Raw genomic sequence first — 21918 nt, 5'->3', positions numbered from 1 at the left:
AGTGCGTCAGAGGCATGAGAGGCACCGGTCTGTGAATTACTTTTGGCGCTGTCCTACTAGACTAGCTTTGTACCAGAGTGTCTACTCTAATTCTGGGGATAGTTAATAGAAAAAGCTAATGGAAATTCTGAATTTGCTTTCAAAAGTTTAAACATTCAGTTGTATTGAAATGTCAACATTTGAATTTACTGTTTTGTAGTTAAGATGAGATTAAATTATTGCAAAAAGTCACTGAAAGGATTCCTCTTGTATTGCTAAAATTCACCTGGAAATAACAGATGTGGTAAAGCTCCCAGAGTAAAATGTTCCCTTCCCTCCAGGACAGATGACATGAATTTCCCAGGATGTTGTGGAGGGAAGGGTTTACAAGGAGTAATTTAACCTGGTGAGGCTCAGGCACTGAGCTACTCTCTGAAGGGGTCAGCCCTCTTTGGCTATAAAGTGAGGTTGTAGTGGTCATGAGGAGTACCTCCACCCTGACTGCTCACCTCTGAATATTTGCAGTCTAACTGGGCAGGCTCCTTGCCCTTGTGTTGTCATATCATCTGAGCAGGACAAGGTACTTCTTTGCAGATGGGAAACCAGAACACAAAGAGGGGACAGAAAAATTAAAACATCCCTCTGAAATATTTCAATATTTCTGCTTTCTGACTGCAAAAGATTGTGTTGCATTTGTATGATGAGCCTGCACAAAACCTGTTTATTTTGTACCGTAGGAGATAAATCCTGTCTGAAAAAGAAAAAAAAAAAAACCCAACAAACAAACAAACAAAAAACACATGGAAAGCTATACATTATTTGAGAGAGTTAAGGCAAAAGAAAGAAACCTGTGGCCTGGAAGCTAGATAAAGCCCATAATTTAATCATGTATCCGTGCACAGACCATTTTTTCTGTTCATTTATGAGTTTAGCACAGGTCATTAAATGAATGTTTAAAAGGGATAGGCTTCTTTCAGCAAGGAATAGGTCCTGGTTTGTGGATTACATCAGGGCAAGGGTGTAATGCAGACTTCAGTCAGGAACTTGCTGTGGAATTTTCTTAATATGTAAAAGCAAAATGTATTTATTCTTAAATGTTTATGCTATGCAGAATAATCTCTGAAAGTGTTTGCACTGTAGGTTAAAAAGAAGGGACCTTAAGGGTTAGGATTAAAAAAATGTGAAAAATCAACACTGATATACTCACTGCACAGTAAAGGCACACAGTAACTAGAAATATTGAATAATAAATGACTATTTCAAAGATCAGCTACTTCATAGCTAGACCAGAGCTTAATTCTTCTTGTTAAATACCTTAACAAGTAATAGACTTCCATCACTGAAAATAACAGGAAATTAAAACTACATGCATTGTCAAAACCAGTCTTTGTACTACCTCTTTTTATAAAGCTTTCTTCTGTAAAGCTGAAATAGATGTAAATTGATTTAGATGATAATTCTAAGAATTTCTTCTATATTCTAATATTCTTTTACAGTACTAAAAAAACCTACTCTAAATAGTTTAAAATATTACTGACTTACTGCCTTTAATAGTGGCTGTTTTTCAGTTTCTTAGTAATTATGCACATTAATACAGTGGTACTTCAACAACAGAAATTTTCAGCAGAGGAGTGATGACATTCTTGTTACTAATTTACCCATAGTAAAAAAAGCACGCTGCTTCTTTGCTGCTCTGAAATACTGCACTTTGTTGTTTGCGTGGGAAGTTTTGTATTTATTGCATTTGTTTTCATATCCAAAACCACAATTGGTCCAGGATTTGAGAATGCTTAGAAAAACAAGTTAGAAAGAGCAATTGTTGGGGACATAGTTTTGCTCATAAGTGAAAGTGAAATATTTATTGCCCAACAGACCTGTTATCTGTCCTTCAATCTGATCAGTCATCATACTCAACAAGAATCTGTTGTCAGCTGGAAAGTATCGAGAAATAAATACAGTTCAACATTGCTACACCATTTAGCCAAAGACCATGCAAAAAGTGATAAGGCATAGAATAAAATGTCATGTAAGCCTGAGGAATATCTGATGAATGATTAAAAAAAAAAAAAAAAATCAACACTTGTCAAATGATAAAGTTGTATGCTTTAGTCAGTGACAGACTTGGGAATTTATATTTGGAAAGGTTTTCAAACGGGAAGAAAAATTGATCTAGCAAAGACTTGTGCACTTAAATTGGACTAGAAGAATTAAAAAAATTGAGGTACCTCAGCAAATGATGGTACTTTAGGAGTTCATCACTGTGGGTTTATCATGGTTCTTTCAGCATCAATAAGGAGCAAATGATTCCCCATGCAGTTGATAGACACCCCTGTATGTGACAGCTCGCTGTTGAGACCTGCATTCCCAGACTGGCCCAGTAAGATCATTGTAATGTTTGTTTTAACTCACGGAAGAAAGAATTCTTCAAAGAAATCCAGAAAAGTGGCCTTAATACTTCACCTTTAAAATTATTCTTTATTTACATGTGCTTGGATTCCTTTTGTAGCCCCAGCAGACTGACCGTTATAACTGGGAATTTTCTGGTTAAAAGAAGTTGCTTTTCATCAAATTTTATTTGGGTAGAAATTTTCTAATTGGCATTAGTACTATCAATGTTAATTTTAAAATTAAAAAAGTTCCTTAGTAGTTGTTACTGATTTTAAAACCAGAAGAAAAATCTTTTGTTTTCCCTAGCATATACCCTACAAAAGGAAAAAATAATTTTCTTTATTTCTGCCTCTGTACAGTGCTCTGGCTGCAAACAGTTGTTTTTCATAAATGTTTACTGGTATTGGTTTTAAAATATTAATGGCAATATTTCTACAGGCTTTTTTTACAGAATATTTTTGCAAAATGAAACATAAATGTCTCCTAAAGGAAGAAGGCAGGATCCTTTAAAGGCTTTTGACATTGCCAATAAGTTCATATTGGAGCTACTAGAACCTTTTATAATTAAAACTCTAGAAAGTGAAAAATGGGAAATGGATAAGAAATATTTTCCTGAGATGAATCTGTTTGGCCACTGGGTGCCATCCTTGCTCCACTTTAAGGCTGATTGCCTAGCAGCATTTCTGTTAAGCTATAAAATCCTGAAAAAGGTAATACCAGTGCAATTTCACACTATCGTAATGCCTTGTGTGTGTGTGCATGTAGTAGAATATGTCAGCTGCACAGGCAACGTGTCCTTCTTGCCCGAGTCACTGGGAGACTTGAGAGAAATATCTTCACCAGTTCAGCCATGTTACATCCACAGGCTCACCTCCAGCGATTTTTTTGTGTGTGTGTTCCTCCAACAGCTGGTAAGAGTGAGCCTGTGCTGAAAAACATCTTCCCACGCACGAGTTGTGAGTCATTGTGCTCCTGTGCAGTATTAACTTAGGGTCTCGGATCATTTGAAGGAAAAAAAATTACATGGATGCACATTTATTTTCTAGATCAATTCATATTTGGGGTGTACGGGCCCGTGTTGTCCAAGTTGTTTCTAGTATATATTACGTAAAAAAAAAAAATGTGATTACAACCTTCTACGGGTTATTACACTGTTTCATTGTCTGCTGGGGGGAGTTCCTCTATTGTTTTAGTCTCAAAAGCCTCATGTTTTAGCCTGGGCAAAATCCCAGGCAGACTAAATCTACTTTCTAACAGAGAAATTGTTGGTAGTTCTGTGTTTTTAGTCTTTCAGATTTAAAGCATAAACACTTTAAATGTATGAGAAATAGATTCTAACACTTCTCTTTCCTGCTGCAACTGCATGGAAAATGTGCAGACTGTACCCCAGGCAAAAACAGGAAACTGAATATTTTATGAGGCCATTTCTGTGAAGTGTTCTGTCATCTTCTGCTTTGCAACAAGCTACACCCAGCTCTGAACGCACACAAAAAAGCAGAGAACATCAGATATCGCTGTTTTCCTGCACCTTTGTGATCCCCCTGCGTATACAGCATCCTGTTTGGTGCGCTTAAATGTAACTCAGCAAACCCTGCCTTCCGTGCTGCCTTGCAGCAGTGTGTTTTGTCCCAGGCACACAGCAAGCTTACGGGCACGCAAAAAACCGCATCCCAAAACAATTAAAAAAAAAAAAAATTCTGTTTATAGTCTTCATAAACTCTACATTTAAACTGATTCCAGATCTGTACTTTCCCTAGAGGAAACCTGTTGCTGTGGGTAGTGGTAAGTGGCATGATGACAGCAACACCACGGCAAGTTGTGGCAAGACCTGGTCCATGGATAGTGCCTGCCCCAGGGTTGTATGGCAGCGACCTGGGGAAGCCCTTGTCGAGCTGTGTGGCACAGCAGTGCAGCCCCAGTGGGGTCCCATATCCAGCACCTTGCCTGGCTCATTTCTCACTGGTCTGCACGTGACTTGCCTCTCTGTTCGAGTTGGCGGTGGCTGAGGTATCTGTGCACCCCGCAGCTCTGTGCCAAGCGTGAACAATCCTCAGTGTCCCTAAAAGGGGGTCATGCAGACAGACCTCTTCACTGAGATTCATACCTCCTCAGCTGATACAGCACTGTCTAAGCGTAGGATAAGAGGTTATATTTAAAACATTAATTTTGCAGATGCAAGGTGTCTAGGAGAAAAGGAACAGTTATACCATTCAAATATTGTAAGGGTAGTTTCAGAGGGGCTAGTTAATGTGTATTGTAAGATCTTCATTAAGAACCTCATGAATGACAAGAAACAGGCTTTTATGGCTGTGTTGCAGCCTTTCACCTCAAAGTAGTGATAGATGAAAGCAACTTTTATTGAAATAAAAATTATAAAGCTAGAAAGATATAGGTGGTAAGCAAGGAGCCAAATAAATACAAGATTTAAGTACCTATTATTTGTTTTTGTTGAGAGAGCAAGATCTGTACATTTTATTTGTTCTCAGAAAATGTGATTAGGCTGCAAAGCGGGGTGTGAAATGGAGCTGCACGACGCTGTGCGGGTCGGGTGCTCAGGCTCTCTCTGCCGGTGTGCTTTGCAAAGGGTGCTGTGGAGGATGTACATTCTGCTGTGGGGAGAGGAGTGAGACTCTGCGCTCACAGTCCGCCCTGCAGAAGCCTTGCACAGGGTAACCCTCTTGACTTGTTAAACTGTAACAAGATGAAGCTCTGGGGTTTTTTGAGGATGCTCTTTTGGGTAGTCCTGAGTGCTCCTAGGGAGTGATTTATGGATTCAGAATAGGATGGGTTGACTTCTTGTAAACTTGCAAAAGCTTGGTGAAAACTAAGGAGAAAAAGACAAAGATAAAACATATTTTAAGGATAATCACTGTAAGGTTCTCTATAGCTTTTCCGTAAATGTATGTTGTAGGTTTGAAGGTGTTTTCAATGTTATTTATTCTCTACCTGACAAGATTCTGCTATAGCTGTCACTCTAGCAGATCTGAAATAGGACTTTCTCCTCAGTGGAGCAGCAGCCCACTCGTATATTTGCCTAACTTTCACCACCAGTCACTGTACTGCCAGCCTGATTTGTCACGGGTGCTTAGAAAGAAAATTTCGGTGGCCAGCAGGAACGCCGTTCAGTGCTGTTGCTGTGCGCTGTGGCAGCACCACCGCGGCAGCACATCACCGGCGGCCCTGCAGCTTGCATCGGGTGCAGTGAGTGCTGCTGGCGTATACTGGAGTAGAAAAAAGTGTAACACCAACGTATATGCCGTTGTGGCACTAGTGAGGTTTTTGAGGTTTTATTGTTTCTTTTCTTTTTTTTAGTGTCTGTTCTTGGCCATGCCTTCACTTCTTTCTCGGGCATGCTCTCGCAGCATGCATCCAACTGAGACTTGCAGGGCGCAATTTGCGCTGTTTGCCTCCAAAAGAGCCAGTTCTTCCCTGTGCCTTCACATCATGTCCTCTGTGAGGAGAAGCCTGACCATGTTCCTTCTACCCTTAATCAAGTTTTCCCTCTTCTGAGTCTTCAAGGGAGCAGCTAGAGCCTTCCCTCCCCTTCCTAGGTAGTCTTGTGGAGAAGGTGACCCTGTATCCATCTTCCTTCGCCCTCCTGAATTTATAGGCATGAGGGTGTCGGTCTGCATTACCCATTCTGCTCTTCATGGGAGCAACAAAGCTGACTGCCTACCAAAACTAAGTAAGGCTGTTGTGGGAAATGGCAGCCTGCATGCCTGACACTTTTGTATCACAGACAAATACTTGCCCTAGGTTTTCTGCTTGTGTGTGTTTAAAATTCTGGGACAGAGACTGAATAGACCCTTTTGTATGAGCTTCTCATCTGCACCAATGGTCATAAAAAGTCGACAGTTGCTAGCCTGTAGTATGTGACACACTGGTTATTTCCTAATCAACATAAGCCAAAAGGACGTGAGCACTCCCCCGCGCGCCTCGGGAGATCTTTGTGTTGAATGTCCATGCCCTGTAAAACTCCAGTCCTAGGCTGCTGTGGTTATGGACTTTGGCCTTAAGAATAATAGATGCTCAGACCATTAATTGCTTTTATTTTATGTGTCTGTTCTTTTAAAATAGAAATTTCTTGTTCCTTTTATAGGCTGCCATATATTTTGTTTCTGTGTACTAGGAAACAACTTCAACATCAAGGACTGATATTTAGCAACATAAATAATGTATTTTGTGTCTTTTCTATTATTGTTTGTAACAATTTTAAATGCAATATTTTTCTCTCTGAAATTTATTATTCCTTTTGATGGGTCCCAATTTCAGAAAGCGGCATGTACAGACAGGACTGATCAGAAACATTCAAATTACTTTCAGCTTTTTAGTTATAATTCTGGGCTTACCTTTGGAAATAGCACATGTAATGTTGTAATGATATATCTTCCCTAGCCCTTTTAAAAGTAAAATTTTAAGACAACAAGTCTTATTCTCAGGCACATACAGCTTTATACCAAAAGTAGAAAGTAAATACCCTATTTTTGTCCTAAGCTCACAGTGCATGATAACAAAAGATTTTCATAAATGCTATATTTGATAGTGATATGTTGCTTAACGGCTACTTTTCTTGTTCTAATAGAAGGAGCAGAATAAATAGCTTTTCTAATGCTGTGAAGTTTTCCTTTTAATTAAAGCAAATACCATACTAAGCAGGAGTTACGTTTGGTAAATGGTCAAACCAAAGACAACTTTTTGAAACAAGACTAAATGCAACTTGTTTTGTTATACATTTCATGTCTAAATTACATGTTATGCTGTTAATTTGCTGGTTGAGGATGAAGCAGTATGCACCCCATACACGTGCTTCAGCTGCAGATTTTGAAGCTGGATGGAAGAGCAGCATTATTCTCAGGTTACAGATGTGAAACTCTGACTAGAGCAATGACTGACTTTTTCCAGCAAAGGGTTCAGACACGTACTGGGGGCCTTTGAGCAGAGTTTGGGCATTTGATTTCACAGTTGCAGCCCTCTGCTTATATGCTGGGCTACTCTGAAGAGGTTTAAAATATATAAATCCTGTTTCAGAGTCTGTTTTACAACTGAACAAACCATCCATAGAGTCTGGCGGCAAAGTGTGTTCATACGACAGCATGAGATCTCCTTCTGTCATGTTTTTGTCCAACTGCTTTCAGATGAGTCCAAAACTCCACTCCTGTCTCATTCCAGTATCCAGTTGTGGTTATTTGAATATCCCTTCATACAGAGAATTGGAATCTGATGAAAGTTGCTGAAGGGCAAATAAAGTTGGTGGGTTTTTTGACTGTGCTTGAGCGGTGGTGTTGGACTGGCCAGTCTCAAGAGCTCCTTTCCAACCTAAATGATTCTGTGATTCTGAGTGATTTCACTCCTGAAGGCAGCAGCAATGCTGCTGTGGTAATCATGTTAAATCATAAGAATAAAAATCCAGAAGAGAATACACGTGCACCCTTTAAAGCTTTTCTAACCCACTCCCCTTTACTGTAAATATTATAAAATTCCCTTCAAATGCTGCTATCCTGCTTCTGCTGTGGTTGGCCATCGGAAAAGAGGTGCTAACTCAGCATGGTGAAGGGCAGAGGGATGCCATCGCTGTAGTCTGCAGTAACAGATGGAAGCCTTTAAAAGCTGGGTTGACTCTGGGCATTAAAACATCTCTGAGCTGAAACATTTGATTCTTTCCCCTTTGGAGAGAGTAAGAAATGTATTGGACTGGCACATAACAGGCTTTGGTCTTCCATGGCTATGAAGAAGTATAAAATTTGTCCGCTCACTGCTAGTAACTGACTATACGCATTTTAAAGGATGCCTGCAGCTATAAATATAGGTAAGTATTTTAGAGGCCTTTATACATCAAAAGAACCAGTTACCAATAAAAATCTTTGCCATCAGAAAATGCTGTCTCCAAGTGTGGCTTGGTAGAGGATTAACTGAGAGATAAAGAAGGCATCACATTTAAATATTTTCCACTTTGATACTTTCTGTGCAGGGTTTGATGATCAGCCTTTAAGGTTTTTCAGTTCCTAATCTTCTAAGAGAGATTCTAGGTGAAGAGATACTTGAAAGGGTAGTCTTTTTTTGTGTGTGTGTCATGTTGTCTGAAGCTTCAGTTTCACTCTAGAGTATAAATCAGGTCAGATCCTGACCCACTACTGAAACCATAGTACATGGACTCCTGACTCAGCCAGTCCCCCCGGGAGTTGAGAGGCATACCGTATTGTTTTGCCACTCTCTTGCTACATTGGGACACATATTTCATGGGATATCTTTATATGTTATACATATTCAAGTTTCTTGTTACTTTTTTCTCATCAGTCTGACAGTGTTTTCTGATTAGGAAACCTTGCTAACCATTCCACATGTCATTGTCCATAGGGCTGTATAAAAAGTGGGCTGCACTCAGCAGTGGAAATTGTTGTTAGAGAATAGTCCAATATCGCATGGGAAAGAAGTTGAGCATACCAAATGGCAGAAAGTGCTATTATTTTTTTTAATAAAGCCATACTATTATACAAAATGCTTTCCTTGCATAATAAGCACTGATGTCTTATCCACACAGGTAGTAAAACTGAAGTACTAAGTATAGGGTAGCTACAGACCTTGTCTTTATGCTCTTATTTGGGGGTACAATATCTGCTTTCTCAAGCTGCCTACGAGTGGTGATAGTTTCCCAGTCTGGTAACTGCTGGGATTGTACTTTATTAGGCAAGACCAGTTGCCTTCCATGTGTTAAGCCCAATTTGTGTTTGTGGTTCCTTTCAAGACAAATTTTTGCTTTAGTACCAACGGGTATGGAGATGTGACCAGAGGAGGCATGTCCGGCTTTCATTTACCATCAGCTTGCAGAGGAGTCATGTAAATTTTTCTCAAGGATGAAAAGCATTGAAATTGCTTGGTCCACAGGGTAAAAAGACTTCAGAGTATGATGTTCTTAATTGTTTCTAGAAAGGGAAAATTGAACTTCAAAAGAAAGCAAGCCTTTTAAGTGATACTAAATCACTGGGGTGCTTTAAAAAATAATTTCACTGTAACTTGAATTTTAATTGCCTGCCCCTTCCTCTTATTGTCATTGTACTTTCATCCCCCCTGTTTTCCTGGAAGAGTGTGTTGTTATTGCTGTTTATTTTAAGAAATCCACTGGAATTTGTCATGCAGTGCAGCAAAATTTCAGGAATGGGTATGTTTTAATATTCTGTGTTATGAATATATTTTATATCTTTGTAATTAAAAAATGAAGTTTTAATTACTGCTTTCCTATAAACCCTGGACTGCTGCATTTCCAACCTGAGAAGCTGAGGATAGACAAGGCCAGGTGCAGCCAGAATACTGCTGCCGCCCCATGACATATAATTTTTTAAACATTATTCAAATTAGTCTCAACACTCATAATTCTGTTGTTTCCTTTATTGCTGTCGTAAAGCAAATGATTCTTTTATACAAATGTTATCTCCTGGCTATTAATTCAGCAGTTATTTTGGATTATGGCACTCCTGTTAAATTTAGGAATGTAAAACCTCATAAATATTTAGAAGTTTCGGACTGACATGGGAAGAAATTGGTTTTGACTTGCTTTGATAATATCCTGTTGTTCGGTTTGTAATAGATTTTGAATATATTGTTATTTCTCCACTGTTTGACAAAGGGAAAAACAATTGTAGTTGAGCAACTGCTTCAAGTGTCCTCCCTTGAATTATAACAGGCTGGTATTAGTGTTTGTTTCTAGTGAAAAATAGCAAGGAAAATATCTGTTTTCTTTTAAGATGACAAAAAACATGAAAATTTTAATCAGAGCCTACTTCAAAGTTAATGAAAATGTAGCAGCAGGTTTGTAAAGATAGTTTTGATAAACCAATTTCAAGTAGGTCTACTTACAACCAAGTGCTGCTGTTTCAGTATCTTTGTTGTTTAAACTTCTCTCTAAGGAACAAATGAGTAAGACGGACAAATGTGTTTCTTCCCTCAGGGACATTTTATAGAGAGTGCATTTCCTGTGCAATGAGTGTATTCACAGAATGAATATTAGTATGCATCCTGAGTATTCCCCAAAGCTCTGAAGAATAACTGAATGATAAAAAAGGTCACCATTTTTGTAAGACCACTGAAGGTCTGGGCAGCATAGTCTCTGGGCCAGCATTCCTGTTTCACACCTAATTGTATTTTCTTTCTTTCTTTCTTTCTTTACCTCAGAAGTAAATACGTAGCTTTTCAGCCAGATCTTAAAGGGTGTAACTCCTGTTGGGATCATCTAGAAGTATTTCAAGTGTTTCAATAATTATTTTTTTAAAAAGATGCTGAACTGATTCAACCTGGATAAGTACGCTAGAAGACAAATGAAGTATGCAGTTAACAGAGCTTATATCTCTGCATGCACACTCCAGAGCTTCTTCAGCTGTGTCCTGGGATGACAGTTGACTTGATGGGTTTGTTGTATTTCCTATGTCAGTTAACCTCACTGGTGTAATGATATGATTTTTTGTGGTATTGGCATGTTTTACTGGGTGCTGAACCAAAAAGACTTTTCCTCTAGCTAGCAAATAAGTTAATACCACAACGTTAATACTATTTTATGGCAGGTTTACACCATCTTCTCTTATGTGGTATAGCTAAACTAGCTTAATCTCTGCATAAAGTAAATATTGAGGTGCTACTTTCTCTTTGGCTAGAAAAAGCTTTTTACATGTCAATAACTTCTTGTAGTTAGAGTGCAGTATTTCAAAACCCAAGCTTTCAAAAAACAAACCGTAAAGTAGTCACACAGAAGCTGTAACTGTGAAGGTGAACTTACAGCTGCATGAACAAAGTGGTATTTTATTCAAGTGAGTAGCTCCATGTGCCACACCAGCTGAGTCTGTGCCATTTTAACTAATTCAGCATGGTCCAGCTCATGGCCTGGGGGCCAGATCCAGCCCCTTTGTGAGGTTTCTACCTGACCCATCACCTTCTCACTGTGGGGGACAGGGAACGGATGCTCCTTTGGCAAATGCAGCCTCCTCCACCAGCCCTCTCTAGGGAGAGGAGTAGCAAGTGCAGAGGGGCATAAGGAAGGGCAGAGAAGCCCGCGAGGGCTGTCAGTACCTCTGCCTGGCTCTCGCAGGTGCTGCCACTGGGCCAGCCACAACACATCTCTCTGTGCAACTGTATGCATTAGCCAGTCCTGGATGCTTGTTCATGTGTTTTTGTATGTGTGAAAAGCTCATTTGTCTCTTACAAACAGGACAAAAGTCTGCTGTTACATGGACAAAGCAAAACAAGGCTTTTGCTGTTGTTTAGTGACTTACTACATAATCAGCATGTTGAAAATTATTTTTATTTTACTTTGAAAAGTACTTCTGCTAGATGATTCTTGTATTATTCTCTGTTTCTGTGAACGTGTAGCAAACGGTGTAAAGCAAAGGGTATGTGTATACTTATGGATGTAAAGACATTTGGATGAAGAAATTCTGCAGAGCAGTATATTTACTTCGCATTTCTGAACGGTAGCAATTAAAATTCACAGCTGCTGGATGTCCAGATGTTTCCTGTATTACAGCATTGTAATTTGCATTGAAATACATTGTGTTACTGCAGTAGCTGTAAAGTGGTCAGCTCTCACGGTCTAAATGCTGTATATGGGCTCCAGTTGGGATGGTGAGTCTGTTTCCTGCTCATGCCAGGTTCTTCTCCTTCCCACTGTTTTCTTGCTCTGTTAGCCTGTCATATTTTTATATTCTCAGATGAAGACTTTTATTGCTTGGGATTCAAATCAAGCAGGGGATGTATTGGCAGGTCAGAACTAATGTATGGACCGTTTCTTGTAAGAGTGACACAGAAAAAAAGACACAAGTTTTGAATCAGAAGTTTCTCTTTCCCTTTGGTGTTTTCAGGCAACAAACATCCCTCTGGTGTCTGAGCTTGGCATTGATGATATCCATTTTGATGACTTCTCGCTTGATGTGGATGCTATGATTACTGCAGCCCTGCGGATGTTCATGGAACTTGGAATGGTTCAGAAATTTAAAATTGACTACGAGGTAACCATCTGCGCCGCAGAGATATCTGCGGCTTTTGTCTTGGCACTGCTCTGTCCATTTATACACGTTTAGTAGCCGTGATCAAATTGTACTTTTCATTTCAGACGCTGTGTAGGTGGCTTTTGACCGTTAGGAAGAATTATCGCATGGTTTTGTATCACAACTGGAGGCATGCTTTCAACGTCTGCCAGCTAATGTTTGCCATGTTAACTGTAAGTATCCAGCTACAGAAACAATCCCGTAAGAGCTTTTATTGCTACATTGCCTTACCTATCTAAACATTTTCCAATGTTTGATTTCTTTTCTACTTATTACGATGCTCGTTCCTTTCCAATAGAAATGCACACAGAATCAGGTTATTCAACTTAAGGTGGCACATATGTGGCAAAACCTTATAGTGTTTTAGTGACAGTGATATCACAGGCACATTAAAGTGACTGAAAAGCGATGGCAGTCTTGGAGTGAGCTTGTTATTATAGATCTTGATCTTATAAAAATGTTTTTCTTTTGGAACTCTTTGATATTTATTTCAGACTCAAATGGGGTGATACAAAACCAAGGAAGATTAGAATCCCAGAAGAAGTATTTATTATGTTGATATTTATTACCTTCTTATCCAGCTTCATCTAAATAATTGTGGAAGGTATTGCCTTAAAACATGTTAAGATTATCTTCCAACATAGTGATCTAAGGTGAATCTTGTGTCTCCATTGGACTCTGTGTAACACTTCTGGGTTTTATTAACACAACAATTTATCTCCATCAGTACCTGTAACTCCTTTCAGCATACAAGTCAATTCTGTTTAAAGTACCACTGATCTTTCTCTCTCTCTCCCTACCATACAGTAACCTTACTGCATGAAATAATCCATGTTTGGCTAGTTAATTCTTGTAAATTATCAATAAGAAGCTTGGTGGTCTTGGATGTTTAATATTCTGGTTAATATGGCAACAGAGAAGCAACATGTCTGCATGCACACAACACTGTGTGTGTCGGGCGAGAAAAAACAGAGTATGACATCCCCTAGCAGGTAGATGTTGGTCTGGTGCTAGGTCTGTCCCAGCTGTGTGGGTTTCTTGCTGAGAGCGTTCATGAAGGCATAGCAAAGCTGTACTGTACACTGTGAGACAAAGCAAACGGAGATGTTCAGCCAGGGAGAAAGGTCACCTCCTCTTCTGGGCGTGAGGCTGTTCAGCTGAGCAGAATTAACATTGCTTCAGCAGGCGCTTTCTGACGATCTCTAATGAAGTCTCGTGGTAACACGTGGGCATCGGTCGTTTCTAAAGCTTTATAAACTTGATGTGCTTTTTAAAATTTTTTCTATAACTTAAAAGGGCTTTTACTCTGAGGAGTAAGGGCAAAGTCAAGCAGCGCCGTTCAGCTGGGCATTAGATTAAATGGCATCTGCCAAATGCTGCCAAGGGGGTGAGGAGCCCTCAAACCTCACCCGTGAGGACCTCTAGGTGGAGCTCCGAGGCCAGGGTTTCCCAGGCTGTTCTGCGGTGGGAAGCGCACTCGCCCACAGGCGTCTCCATCTCATCTCGGCTAGCGGTGACTCCATTGGCAGCCGGCGGGGAGAAAGCGGATCCCTCCCGCTTCAACAGCCACCAGCAAGCCTGCGAGGCCTCAGCCATAAACTGCTTTGGCCGTGGTTCTCAAAGCGTAATTTCAGGATCCTTTTAGCAGTCAGCACAGGGACACAACTGTCTGTGGGAGGTGATCCGGGATTTTCAAGCCAAGCTCATTTCATTGCCCACACTCCTGCTAATAAACTGAATGAGCAATTCCAGTTGCAGGGCTGGATGCGTGTGCCCATGTCATTGGACTCGCCACGCAGCCCACCTCACTTCACTGTGGCTCTGTCCGAGAACAGAATAAGTTCAGGTGTACAGTCCGTGTGGGCTGCTCTTCCTTCCAGAGATAGGAAGACTGATTTTGTGAAAAAAAGACAAAAAAGAGAGTCAAGAGACTAGTAATGGCACAGGGCTTGCTCTTACTGCGTTTGTCTTGGTGGAACCATCCAAGTTAGTACGTGACTTGTTTTTTCACTCACAAAAAGGTGTAAATTCTTTGACCATCAGAGAGGGGCTCTGTAGTAACGTGTAACCTGTAACGCTGGGTTGAACTATCCAAACAACAGACATCTAACAAAGCTTAAACCAGTTTGCTCACTCCTGGGTCAGCCTTCTGCATATCTAAGGTATGTTCCTGTGTATCTAAGTCTGTATTTTCTCTCTCCAGTTAGACACTGAACAATAATAAGCCCAGTCCTGTGAGCCATGCTTCTGTATTTCAGGCTCACCCAAATTTTCTGAAGACGAGCAGTGAAGCAAGACTGCTCCTGCAAGTTATGGACATCAGATGGGAGTAAGCCGCAGAATCAAGCCCAGGCTTCATTATCAATGCCTTTGCCTAACACAGTTCATCTGGATACTTCTTTCAAAAAGTAAAAATGAACACATAAGCAATACAAAATTAAAATCCCATCTGGTGTGCTAATAATAAGACATATAAATGTGGGACAAAGTATAATGAATGCAATTCATTTCCTCACATGAAAGAATGGCCTCCATAACTCACTGGAGTCTGCCACTCGTGAGTTATGGGTCATTCCTTTTCTGTTGAAAATAAATTTTACTGCACCATCATCTGCATGTATTTTTTCTCTCTGTGTAAATTCAAAAGATGGGGAAATGCATTGCTATTTTCTTTCAGTATTTTTAAAGCAGCTATCCCCTTACCGTAACATTGTTTCAAATTAAATGGTTTTCATTAAGTGAAATATGCAATGATTCTTTCATGTATTCGATGACAACACTTTTGATTAAATAAAATGTTGCATTTATTTTTGAGATGTTGCTACTCTTAATAAATTCCTTAATCAGCTTTCCTGCATTTGCAATACAGGTTGAATCCGTGAGTTTAATCAAAGCTTGTGCGATGCTAAAGAATATTTATTACAGCATCAATTTTATATTATAAAACTTCTATTTTAAGCTGTTTTAACTTAGCCATGAATGTTTTCTCTAGATTGAAACTTGACACATGGCATGTTGTCAGTTACAAATGTACTTTTAATCCTTTTGTAAAAAATAGACCTTGATTATTATTTGTTATATAAGAGCAATGTTTCAAAAATTAAAAGAGAAAACACTATTTTTTAGAGAATTTCCTCTGCCTGGGTAGCTGTTATTGAAACTAAAATAGCAATGCCACTAGAAACCAGGAGAATATTGTTCATGATATTCAAGTTACTCTGTACACCAGTGGATTCTACAGAAAAGGAATCTTTTTCCTTGTATTTGATCATCTTTTTTGATATGTAAACTTTGAGCACAATCATGAAGCTTTTGTAGCAAGTCCTGCACTTCCACTATTCCCACTCAAATGCATTCCTGAGCACTTGGGGGAGCTTGGCTCCCTGTACTGCCTAAATATTAACTGCTGCCACATTTCAGACTATGAAAACAGAAGCTATCTGGATTTGAATGGGCGTTTATTTAAGTAGAATTTGTGGTCTTCAGGGTGAATAGCGGAGTTTTCATGTTATATTGCAGCAATTAACTGGCATTTCTGAGTGGGCTGTAAGGACATCAAGTCCCGCTGATATTCACTGTCTTTGTATCACTTAACCCTCTTCTTGCCAGTGGGTGGAATTATGCCCCATTGAAAATCAATGGAATTTAGGATTTCTTACATACTGTTAGTGTTAAGCCTTAGTCTTGCAATATAAATGTATTTTATATTCCTTTTATATAATTTCCTTTCATACTAACTAGATCTTGCGGCTAATTGAGGAGTGTTGTTGGAGAGTGGCACTGTGGAAAGACAAGTGTTATGATTTTCCAGCTCAGCCAGTCATTTTTGCAGGCAATATGCGCTTATGCTTCTGAAGAGTAGAAGCAGCAGGTGGTTTCTGTCGTGGGTAGGATGCACAGCACCAGACAAGTTGTGTCCCATGCAGGGTCCAGCACCTCTTCTAGATGGGATCTGTTCAAGGATGCTTGGGGTTAGCAATAACAGTTTCTTTTCTGATATGATGCAGTTCAGGCAGGAAAACTGCTATGGCAAGTATCCATGAGGAGAAATATAGTGCCAAAAGAAAACGTTTCTAGGATCAGCTCCCCCATTGACATGGGTGTATCTGGTCTGAGCTGCTCATGGAGAATTTCAATACATCAGTTTTCAAAATTCTCTCCCACATTAAAGTAGGTATCTGCAGCAGAAACATGCTATTTGAGATATTTCCTCTTTAAATCATGCCGCTTCATTTCATGTGTCCCAGATAACAAATTTCTTAATAGTTCGTAACAGTTCCATAGAGTATATTTTAGCTGGCTTCTTTTATAGGTCTTTTGATTTAACATCTTGGCTATCTCTGACAGTAGGGATTCCCTAAGATGGTCACCTCAGGATTGAAGAAATCTCTGTACATACTTCTCTGAACAATAATTTCAAAATGGACTGAATTTTGTTTTGTATTTATCTGATGTGAAATTCCAGTTCCTGTCTTAGTGTGTAGTATTGCTGTTTATTTTCAGGTCTTCTTGCCTTTAGTGCCTTCTGGGTAGCGGAGAAATGGCATGCTGGAAATGCAACAGAGAGATAATAACAGATCACTCCAAGGACGTTATCTATTCTGCTAACCATCTAACATACAGCAGGGAATATAGTATGACAATAAAGCATTTATCTTCTTCTTACTGAAACGTTCATGGTATCAAAACAAAGTTGACTGTTGCTCGATGGACTAACATTACTTATCCCTTTTGCTACTGATAGTTACAGCTGCTATTTTTTTTTTCTGCTTTCAGACTGCAGGATTTCAGGAGATTCTGACGGAAATTGAAATTTTAGCTTTGATTGTGGGATGCTTATGTCATGACCTTGACCACAGGGGAACAAACAATGCCTTCCAAGCCAAGTAAGTTTTCTAATTCTTAATACTTTAATTTGTTTTTCTCCCACAGAAGAGCAAAAGGTGACCAGGATAAAGAATGAAGCATTAATTTCAGGCTTCCTAGGCCAAGGCCAAGTATTCTTATTCTTCTATGTAGTGAGGGACTATCCATCTTTATCATTCGCTGTTCTTTTGGGTAATTGCTGGCTTGTCCTGTGTATCAACCTGTTGGTTGGGTTACCCCTTGTGAACTGACACTGCGTATTGAAATGTGGTGCCAATACTTGATGTTCTTTTCAGGCTGAGGTATCATTGATTCTCATATTCAATGCAGAGAACAATGAAACTGTCTGTCTGGGTTGTTCTTGCTGGTTGGAATGCATGATGTTGAACCTTGTTCAACTATTAAGAAGAAAGGAGGTAAAACTGAAATCATGCTTTCACAAACATATAGACAAGTCTACATAAAATAATTCCTATCTTATGGAGTATGAAACTGTTGCCATCAGCTGGAGCTCAGATGCACCTTGTCCAGAGCGGGCGGCTGGAGTAGTTGCGTCACCACATACCCATCATTTGTGGGTGATTCTACAGACGCATCACACAGAGTCCCTGCTCTGTAGAAACGCCTCCTCCCTGGCCTGTCCCACATGCTAGAGCACACAGAGCCTGTTTGGAGACATGCTGCAGTGGGCAGGGGTGGGCTGGCTGTCCCTGCAACAGTCAGTACCCACCAGAACACGAAACTGGATCTCAAAGGCAGGTTCTTACATCACCTATGAGAAAGCTTTCTCTCCAGACCGTTTTCAATTCTGAAAATGAATTTTATTCTATTCAAAGTGCTTAGCACCTGATTCAGCAGCCCTGTCTTGCTGTCATTTTTACTGTCCAGGCTGCTGCCCTCAGACACTGTGAGGTAGAAGCAGGTTTGTGGAAGGTTTGAGGGTACTACCTCTTATTGTGGTGGTAAAGGAACTCCCTTGACTAAGGTCAAATTATTTCCAAAATCTGTGTTCCCTGAGAACGAGGGGGGACAACAGGAAATGTCCCCTGAGAACATCCTGGCTAAGCTGTGCAATTAAGCTGTCAGACACAAACTCCTCCAAATCCCATGTTGTTTTCTTGACTCCCCAGGTCCTCTAGTCAGAATATGAAACCTTGAGGCTCTCTTGTGCTGCAGATCCTAGCATGCATTTGTAGCTTTGTTCTGCTTTACTGCTAATCCTCCAGTGTGATGGGCACGTGGTCAAATGCTTGTCCAAAGATATTTGAAAGACAGGGTGACGTTGTATTAGCCTATTCTGTCCTACCTTTTGCAGAACTACTCTGATGTAATGTGTATATGCACGGGCTGCTGCATTTCTGGGGGCAAAGCTGCCTCAGTGAACATCACTCAAACTGATGTTTCTGATATTCACTAAGCTGCCATTTCCTGAGCTATTGGTGTTGCTGTACAGTCTCAATGAAACAATGATACTGTCTGGATCTTCAATCACCATAGCGAGGAAAATCAATTGCAGTGCTCAGAAGACAGAGCTCCTGGTGCAAAGGTTACCAAGCACTGCTAGATGCTGAATCTTGCAGCTGAATCTTGAAGAGGATCAAAAAAGACGAGACAAACAGCTGACTGATGTTTATGTCAGTAAATTCGTAAAAATCTTCCTAATTTACAAAAACGAGACCTAAGATTTACATTCTGATTGTTTTAGGCTCTGATTAAGTTAACCACTTCTCTGCTGTAATACTACACAAGAGATATCTCTTGTGCAGAGTGATGGCTGAGTTAAAGGTAGAGGTTTCAGCATTAGACTGCTGTCACTTACGTTTGTTTGACAACGAAGTACAAAGAGGAGGCTGCTGTTTTATGGTTCCATAAAGAAATTGCTGAAGACATTTAACAAAAGATGAACATTACCACACATGTATAAAACATCCCTGAAAACAGAAGCTGTAGTTTTCATAACAGCAGCTATGATTTATTCCTCTAACCTGACTTGTAAATTTAAGCATTGCATTTTCTTATTTTATCTTCAGTGTTCAATACTGCTGTTCTGTGTGATGAAAGTTCAAGAGGTATACGATGGAGGCAATATCGCAGTTGTCTGAAATAGCTCTGTTATATATCTCAACTCCACATTCTCTAAGGATGATATTTCCTGGACATCCTTCTCTCTAATATAGCTGGTTCTGATAATTAAATATCAGTATGGTGCAGTTTTATAGTATATGCTCCTTGGAGACTATTTCTGTTTGTCTCTAGCCTAATCTCTTATTCTCATTTCTTTGGAAAGAAAACCCATCTTGTCGTTTTAGGCTGGGTCTCAGAAATGAAGTAATAGTGAACAGTAACTATTCTGACAATCCAGTCCTGTCCTCTGCACCTCCCAACGATTCGCAATTTCATAATTGTATTCTGTAGATTTTTGTTAATTAAAGTTAGAAGACCCACCTGCTCTGTGCATTTTGAAGCTAACTTTGTTTTAGACAATAAACATAATGAGAAAACACATTTTAAAGAGATGCTAAACTTTATTTTTATATTCACTGCTCACTTACACTTTTTTGGTTATCTTAGTATTTTTTAAGTGCATGATTTTACGCACAGACAGAACCTCACTGTGTTTGCAGTTGTTTTTTTGTTGTTGGGTTTGTTTGGGGTTTTTAAGAGTTTGTAATCACCCACTGTAAGCCATTGTGGTTATCTCTATTAAGAATTAATATAATTCTTAATAGTAGTAACAGCACTACTAGTGGTAGTGGTGGTGGTAGTAGTAGTAGTAGTAAAATAAAAAGTATTAACAGAACAGCCGGTCCTAGCTCAAGGGTGTTACTGTTTGTCTTTACTGCACAGTGGTGTGCCTGTGCTATTGCGTCACTGAGGCACTTTGAAAGTTGCATTACAAAATTTCATGTAGTTCCAGGAAAATCTTTAATCAGCTGATGATTTTTAGCAAGGTCTGGAACATAAATGTCTCGTATTAGTATTTTGATCTTTAAATTAGTATTTAAATTAGTATTGTGATCTTGTCAACTGCCCGAAGTGTGGTTGCTGATGTGGAGAGGAAGAGTGTAGCTACGTGCTTTAGTTACTAAATCGTCTCTGAAACCTGCTTTGTAAGCAGATGAGCAGTATTTGTTGACTCCCTGTGTTCTGTTTCAGGAGCGGATCAGCCTTAGCTCAGCTCTATGGCACCTCAGCTACCTTGGAGCATCACCATTTCAATCATGCTGTCATGATTCTCCAAAGTGAGGTACAAAAGCATTACTGTTAATCTCCCTGTAAGCTGTTGGGCAGTTGCAGCTGGAGAAAGGAAATACCACACACAGTACCTTTTTAATGCCCTCTCCTTGAGGAATTATTTATTGTTTACCACAAAGGTCACAACTAGCATGAAATTAAACTACAAATGCTGATCATAAAGCCCAGAAATTATATTTGTCTCAATCAGCTAGGGGCAAGGCGAACATACCCTAATCGTATCGTCAGCTTTTCTTAGTCTTCTTACATATACCCTGCTCAGTGGTTTACAGGCAGGTGAAACAAGCACTTACTTTTCCCCACGGGAGTATCAGAGTCATTCTTTACTGGACCAATTTCATTTCTGTGACAGTCTTTCTGTAATCAGTATTTTTATGTTGGTTTTTCATGATTTTACTAAATTATTTTTTTTAATTAATATCAGTAATATTTGCTGTCCAAAGTACCCTAGTTGCTTTGCAGATACACATAAAACATAGTTTTTGCCTGGAATATCATAGGTGTAACAGTATGTAGCATGCACTACCCTAGAGATGTAGTAAGTGAGAAAAGGAGAAGGATGGGCAGGCAATCCTTACAAAGCAGTGGATGTATGTTCTTAATTTACACAGACAGGTTGTTACAAAATGCATTCAGTATGTATAAAGCCAAAAATGTTGTTCATGCAGCACAATTGGAGACCGTATGCTGATCTGCAGTAACTTTTGAAGAGCACAGGAATGTTCCACAATCACAGACAAATGGGAGCCGGGTGATGGCTTTACCTTGGCGTATAGCACCACAGAGATCAGTCATAGGACTATGGCTTTAGTGTTCAGTTTTTCGACATTATGTTAAAAAAGTAGACATAGGAAGGGAGAGCACCAGCATGAGATTTAAACAGCTCAGCCTGCTTAGCCTAGCCTAGCTTATCTAAATGGCTCCTTACCCTACCAGGGAAAGGCCTAAGAAAAAGCAGCATTTGAATGTTAAACAGACAGGTTCAGAATAGGAAAAAATGAAAGTGGTTTGGGGTTTTCTGTTTTCTTTCTAAAACAATGAGACTTGTTCAGTCCCTGGAAGAAGCTTTCCTGGGAAACAGTGATTTCTCTAGTTCTTGAAATCTTCTTCACAACTGAATGTCTCTCAGAAGACAGGTTCAAGACATGGACAACTCTGTGAAAGTTTATAGCTCGTGCCAGTCTAGACGCTCTTCTTTACCTTTTCCAGCTTAAAAATCAAGAAATTTATGAAAAAAACACCTTTTTTTTCTAGGAATATACTCCACCTTCTGTCAGAGATGTAAAATATTACTTGAAATGCAAGTCCTCTCCTTTGATCACCCAGGCAGCTTCTTCTCCAGGTCCTCATTTCTAGACCAGAAAATTAATCCTATGGGATTTTTATCCAATAGATACTATTG

At 39.6% G+C, this 21918-nt stretch overlaps 1 protein-coding gene across 2 annotated transcripts in view; it reads left to right on the top strand.

The window, feature by feature from the left end:
• PDE11A (phosphodiesterase 11A) overlaps positions 1 to 21918 on the top strand; it is a gene marked incomplete at its 3' end in the record, with an annotated part of 132871 nt that overhangs the window by 84927 nt on the left and 26026 nt on the right. For both annotated transcript variants that reach the window (XM_082001200.1, XM_082001199.1), the window contains 4 exons: positions 12210 to 12356; positions 12461 to 12568; positions 17172 to 17281; positions 20418 to 20508. In XM_082001200.1, the coding sequence (XP_081857326.1) occupies positions 12210 to 12356; positions 12461 to 12568; positions 17172 to 17281; positions 20418 to 20508 (456 nt within the window). The remainder of the gene's footprint in view (positions 1 to 12209; positions 12357 to 12460; positions 12569 to 17171; positions 17282 to 20417; positions 20509 to 21918) is intronic.

This window comes from Phaethon aethereus (assembly GCF_964289735.1).
Source record: "Phaethon aethereus genome assembly, chromosome: 6".
In the NCBI taxonomy this organism is placed as follows: domain Eukaryota; kingdom Metazoa; phylum Chordata; class Aves; order Phaethontiformes; family Phaethontidae; genus Phaethon; species Phaethon aethereus.
The sequence above is the reverse complement of the archived record's forward strand: the minus strand, read 5'-3'. Positions and strand labels throughout refer to the sequence as shown.